The following is a 6,149-nucleotide window of genomic DNA, read 5'->3' as shown; positions in this document are numbered from 1 at the left end:
AAAGAAAGAAAGAAAGAAAGAAAGAAAGAAAGAAAGAAAGAAAGAAGAAAGAAAGGGAAGGAAGGAAGGACAGACACAGTCATACAGCAGAAAGGGGGATCCAGGAAAGCTTCCTGAAGGAGGTGTGAAGGAGAGGAGAGGGGAGGGGCGGGGGAAAGAAAAAAGAAAGAGAAAGAAGGAAAGAAAGAGAAACTGAGAGAGAACAGACAGTCACACAGCAGAAAGGGGGGATCAGAAATGCTTCCTAAAGGAGGTGGCAGTGGCCCTGGGCCAGCAGGATGGTTGGGGGGGCGTGTTGACTAGGCCAATGGGCAGAAGACTGGTGTTGGGGGGTTGAAGAGGAGGAGGGGAGCTGTCCAAAGGGCCTAGCAGTCTGAGCCCAGCACCCAACACAGGGAGGAGCAGAGTGTGGGTGGGGCTCTGGGGCGTGTGCTGAGCTGACCTGAAGTCATTGGGGCTGGGATGAGCTGTGTGGGCTCTGACCTCACCCTGCACCTTGGCCCCGGCCATTTCCGTCTGTCTGGGCAGGAAGGCTGCAGGCACCTTCCAGGGGACTGTCTGTGAGCTCTGATAAAATATTCATCAGCCAGCAGCCGGGCTTCCCCGCCCGGGGTGCAGATGGGGGCAGTCCCACCGAGCCTGCAGCCCGAGTTCTGCTGAGTCACGGGGGAGCCCGGTGAGCCACCTGCCCTCGAGCTCCTGAGCCCCCTCTGCCCTTTGGCCATGTGAACGCCTCCTAATGTGTAAGCCATTCGGGCATCCATCGAGCTTCGTGCTGAGAAGGGCCTCAGAGCTTGTCCCCAGGAGGGTGTGGACCTCAGCCAGGGTTGCCGGGCGGAGGAGGACGGTGGACCAGGATTCCACCTGTGCCCACCCTGGCAGTGTCCCTCCTCCTGAGTCCTCTCAGCGCCCAGCAAGGTAGGTCCTCTTTGCGTCTGGGCTTAGCGGTGGGGACGCCTAGGTGTGGAGGGGGGCACGGCGTGTCGGGTCTCACACCCTTAGCGGCCGAGTGGAGATTTGGCCCTGGTCTGTCCGACGCCAAGGCCCCGCCCTGGAGGAACCCCAGTCTGTTTCAACCCTGCATCAGGACCGGCGTGTCTGTCCGCCCTGATGTGACACCGTGCTGTGACTTTGGGTTTGTGCTTTTGATTTTCAGAGTAGCAGCAACAACAAACAGCAGCAGCAGATGGCCTCTTCCTGCCGCCGCGTGGGGTGCGAGGAGGAGCAGGGCTTCAGAGCCTTTTGTTCTCTCATTCATAAAAAGGATTCTGGGTGCACTGGCCACAGGCCAGCGCTCGGGGCTCCGGGGACCAGTGGGGGATGTGTCAGATGGACTTGCCCTGGTCCATGGACCTGCCTCACCACCGGCCCACTGAGTCACACAGGGGTGCAGTGAGGGGAGCTTGTGCCATGGTGAGGGGAGTCGGAGGGCTGGGCACAGCGCCTGGGCCTGCTCACGTGCTGTGTGACCTCAGATAGGCTGCTTCACCTCTCTGAGCCTCAGTCTCTGATTTGTGAAGTCAGGATAAACGTGGCTTTCTCTCCGTGAGCAAGCGAGGGTCACACCTGTGTCCCTATTCTTTATCACGGCCTCACATCCACCAAAGCCTGCCGGGCACGGATCAGGCTGTGCACCGGCTCCAGTTTCCAGAGAGGCCCTGGCAGGCTTCACATGGGCTCATCCAGGAGATAACTGGGAGCTGGCGCTGGGGGCCTTGAGGACCGGCTGGGGTTTTTTGTTTGTTTATTTTTGAAATGGAGTCTCACTCTATCACCAGGCTGGCGTGCAGTGGCGCGATCTTGGCTCACTGCAACCTCCGCCTCCTGGGTTCAAGCAGTTCTCCTGCCTCAGCCCCCTGAGTAGCTGGGATTACAGGTACGGGCCACCATGCTCAGCTAATTTTTCTATTTTTAGTAGAGACGGGGTTTCACCATGTTGGTCAGAATGGTCTCGATCTCCTGACTTCGTCATCTGCCTGCCTCTGCCTCCCAAAGTGCTGGGATTACAGATGTGAGCCACTGTGCCTGACCGTGGACCAGCTGGTTTTAAGGCAGAAGTTTTACTTAAAATGCTCATAGTTCTGAAGGGAAGTGCTGGTCCCCGGAGCCTCGCGTGCAGTGGTGAGAGGGAGCCGGGCACTGTTCAGAGGTCCTTGTTGCCACAGCTTGGAGGACAGCCAGGAGGAGGAAGCCCAGCCATAGGGAGGCCAGTGTGGAGGGGATGCTGTGGCCAGAGACATGGCCTGAGACAGCCGTGGCTGGACGGAGGGGCCAGGAGAGGATGGGGCCCGAGAGACAGCACAGACGGGACCTGCACCATGTGGCCATGGAGGACCTGCCTCACCACTAACCCACTGAATCGCAGAGGAGTGCGGCCACAGAGCTGAGGTGTGCTCAGGAGAGGAGGCAGTCCAGTGAGGCAGAGAGACCTGCAGGGCATGGGTCAAGGTTGGCCACACTGCCTTGCTCTGCCAGCCCCAAAGCTGAGAGGACCCTCCAAGGAGGCCTCTGGCCACGGTGCCAGGCAGATGATGGGAGGGCAGCGTCATGGTCACTGAGCTCAGGTGAATTTCCTCCTTATGTATACGCTAATACAGGGATGCCCCAGGCAGAGGGTGGAGAGAATTCGGGCAGGAAGAGGAGAACGGGGAGGAGGCCCACCCAGGCCCCCGCCAGAGCGAGCTCTTCAGCCTCCTTCCTTGTCGAGGACCGCATGCCCCATGGGCTTTCGGCTAAGGTGCCTGGCATAGCCTCCAGCTCTGGGCCCTGGATTCCACCATGTGCCCCCCTCAGTGGTCTCTCTCTGCCCACGGGTGAAATGAAGACCCCTACCCCACCACACACTCTGCCTTCTCACAGAGCAATTATGAAGGCCCAGTCACGACACAGAGGCTGGCACGGGGTGACTGATTTGGCCAAGGTTAGATTCGAATACAGCACGTAGTTTGGGGCTGGCACATATGCAGTTCTCAGGAAATACATGAGTTCAAAGGAGGCTGCAGATGGCTCTCTTGACCCGGGAATGTCACAGAGACAAGCACGGTACCTGGTATGTTTTGGGAGCTAAGTAGCTGCTAAGCTGTGTTATGATCACAGGAGCCAACTAAGGAAATTGTCGGCTCTCATTCTGCAGGGCCTCCTGAGGACTCTCTGAGCCCTCTAGGGAACGTGCCCACTGTAGTGGGTGGCCTGGACAGTTCTGTCCTCCAAACACAGATGTGTGTTGGGGGGAGGGGGACAGGGCTATGGAGAAGACTTTGATGGATTAGTTCACCGCAGGAAGGGTTTTGCAGGATGAATAGAAGTTGGCCAACCAGACCAGGCTTAAGGGAAGATCATCCCAGACTAAGTGAAGGGTGAGCATGTGGGTGTGACCTGAGCCTGGCCTCTAAGGACAGAGGTGTCCACTAGGAAGCCAGCCTCTTCAGGAGGCCGATGGGTCCCCTGCCTCTCCTCTCAGACACCGTGGCAGCTGATGCTCAGGCTCCCTGCAAGAAGCTGGGAGCTTCTAACCGCATGGCCACCCTCCTGCCTTATCCCTCCATGAAGCCCTGGAGAGCCCCTTCCTGTCGTCTGCCTCTTGAGTCTGGGGAAGTCCCCATGGGCCAAGCCAGTGCTTGGGGAGCGACAGAGTTTGTAATGGAGATAGTCACCCCCCTTGAGGGCCACCTGGCAGCCCCTGCTCCTGAGGAAGAGGCTTCTTGCCTCGGCCCCTACCCCATCTGCCACCCACACCCAGAACCACAAGACAGAGGGCCCAGACCTCAGTTACTCAGAACCAGAAACTGCCGAGATCTGAATGAGGAGCCCCCTCGGGGGACAGGGCCAAGTGGCTGGGCAAAGCTGTCCTCCCACGCCCAGCGCCCCAGAGGAGGGCGGGGGGAGGGAGGAGCCAGGAGGCCATGTCCACCCTCCCAGCCCGCCCTGCCTCATGTCCGACAAAAGGCAACTCATGGACCCTTGGGGACCCCTGAAGATAGGTCCCCTAGCCGGCCTCAGATGCAGTCCCTCTGGGGTCCCAAGCCCCCTGGCTGCAGAGTCACCCCCCTCCCCTCCCCATGGCTCGTTAGCTGCATGCTGAGCCTCAGTTTCCCCGTCAGTAAGATGAGAAACCTATTCCTGAGCCAACTAGGGGATGGAAGCAGCTTCTACAGATGAGCAACTGTGTCTGCCCCGTCCTCCTTGATGGGCGTCATGGATCGCTGAAGAGGGCCATCCCCATCCTTTGTCAGAAGCCCTAGCTCAAGGACAGTGGCTGGGCCCCTCATGGGGGTTGGTTTCATTGGCCCTGACTGCAGTGACAGGTGGGGCATGTCCCCCAGACTGGGTTGGGTCAGCAAAACCAGGACTTCCCGAATTGATTGAGGGTCCAGGAGGGCCCAGGCCAGAGGGGCAGGCTGAGGAGGGGCCTGGGGCTTTTCAGTTAAACAAGCCACCTGGGCTGGGCATGATGGCTCACGCCTGTAATCCCTGCACTTTGTGAGGCTGAGGTGGGTGGGTCACCTGAGGTCAGGAGTTCAAGACCAGCCTGGCCAACATGATGAAACCCTGTCTCTACTAAAAATACAAAAAATTAGCCGGGCGTGGTGGTGCATGCCTGTAATCCCAGCTACTCAGGAGGCTGAGGCAGGAGAATTGCTTGAACCTGGGAGGTGGAGTTTGCAGTGAGCGGAAATCATGTCGCTGCACTCCAGCCTGGGCAACGAGCAAAACTCCATCTCTAAAAAACAAAAAGCCGCCATGACCACCCCAACCACAGAGCCTGAGATGTGAGCCCAGTGGAGCCAGGAACTGGAAGCCAGGCTGACCCAGCCTCAAGAGTGGTAGAAAATGTGCTGGTTGTGGCCAGGCACGGTGGCTCATGCCTATAATCCCAGCACTTTGGGAGGCCAAGGGGGGTGAATCACCTGAAGTCAGGAGTTCGAAAGCAGCCTGGCCAACATGGTGAAACCCTGTCTCTACCAAAAAAATACAAAAATTAGCCAGGCGTGGTGGTGGGTGCCTGTAGTCCCAGCTACTTGGCAGGCTGAGGCAGGAGAATCACTTGAACCCAGGAGGCAGAGGTTGCAGTGAGCCGAAATATTACAAAAAAAACCAAGGAAAAAGAAAAAAAATAAAATCAAAAAAAAAAAAAAAAAGAAAGAAAGAAAGAGACATAAAATGTGCTGGTGATGATGGGGAAGGGCAAAGAGCACTGCAGGGGGGCAGTCAGGAGCCCGAGGTCACCTTCCGCCTGCACTCCAACTGCCTGTGCCACCTGGCGTCACCCAGTGTGCACCCGCCCCCAGCCCCCTGCCCAGGGCACCGTTGTGAGGTGAGGGGCAGACAGTGGGTGTGGGTGCAGAGCACAGGGCCGGCTGCTGTCATCATCCACCACAAGAGGGGCAGCCCCTTCCTGTCACTCTGCTCTGGGCCGCACTTGGCCTTGCTGGGTGAGGTCACCCTTGCAGGCCCGGCTGAAATGTCACCTCTGGAGGCTCAGGCCTCCTCCCTCTCCAGGCCTCCCTCTACTGCCCTCTTGTGGCTGTCTGGGGAAAGGAAGTGGCAGCTTCGGGACTCGGGCCCTGGCACGCAGCAGGTGCTCCTGGGGTGGAGGCTCCTGGGGTTACTGAGGACGTGTGCGGTGTAGGGCCGGGTCGCTGTGGGAAGCCTGTGGCTCCGGAGTCACAGCTGGGCTCCAATCTCAGCCCTTCCATGCATGCACCCTGCAACCCGGCCGGTCAGCTTTCCCTCAGAGCCTCCGGTTCCTCTTCCGAAAAATGTGGGCCACCCTGCACATGTGTCTTTTACCCCATGCTCTGGGACCGTCCTGCTCTGCCGGTGACCTTGTTGCAGGATGAGCAGCTGACAGAACCCCTCAGACGCTGGAGTAAGGAAGAGACTTTATTCAGCTGGCTGCGGAGCACCAGCAGACTCGCGTCCAGAAGCCCAGCTCCCCGAAAAGCAGTTTCTTTCCTTTTTTATTTTATTTATTTATTTATTTATTTATTTTTAAGACAGAGTCTCTCTGTCACCCAGGCTGAAGTGCAGTGGCATGTTCTCAGCTCACTGCAACCTCTGCCCCACAGGTTCAAGCGATTCTCAGCTAGTTTTTGCATTGTAATAGAGACAGGGTTTTGCCGGGCGCGGTGGCTCAAGCCTGTAATCCC

At 58.1% G+C, this 6,149-nt stretch overlaps 1 protein-coding gene across 1 annotated transcript in view; it reads left to right on the top strand.

The window, feature by feature from the left end:
* The first annotated feature begins 515 nt into the window (after positions 1-515).
* The window catches only part of PRR5 (proline rich 5), a 61,904-nt gene continuing 56,270 nt past the window's right edge, over positions 516-6,149 (top strand). Inside the window, exon 1 of the mRNA XM_017529501.2 lies at positions 516-918. Coding sequence (XP_017384990.1) covers positions 740-918 — 179 coding nt within the window. The 5' untranslated portion in view covers positions 516-739. The remainder of the gene's footprint in view (positions 919-6,149) is intronic.

This window comes from Cebus imitator, unplaced genomic scaffold (genome assembly GCF_001604975.1).
Source record: "Cebus imitator isolate Cc_AM_T3 unplaced genomic scaffold, Cebus_imitator-1.0 Scaffold59, whole genome shotgun sequence".
NCBI lineage: Eukaryota > Metazoa > Chordata > Mammalia > Primates > Cebidae > Cebus > Cebus imitator.
Note: the sequence above shows the minus strand (reverse complement) of the source record. Positions and strands in the feature narration are given on the sequence as shown.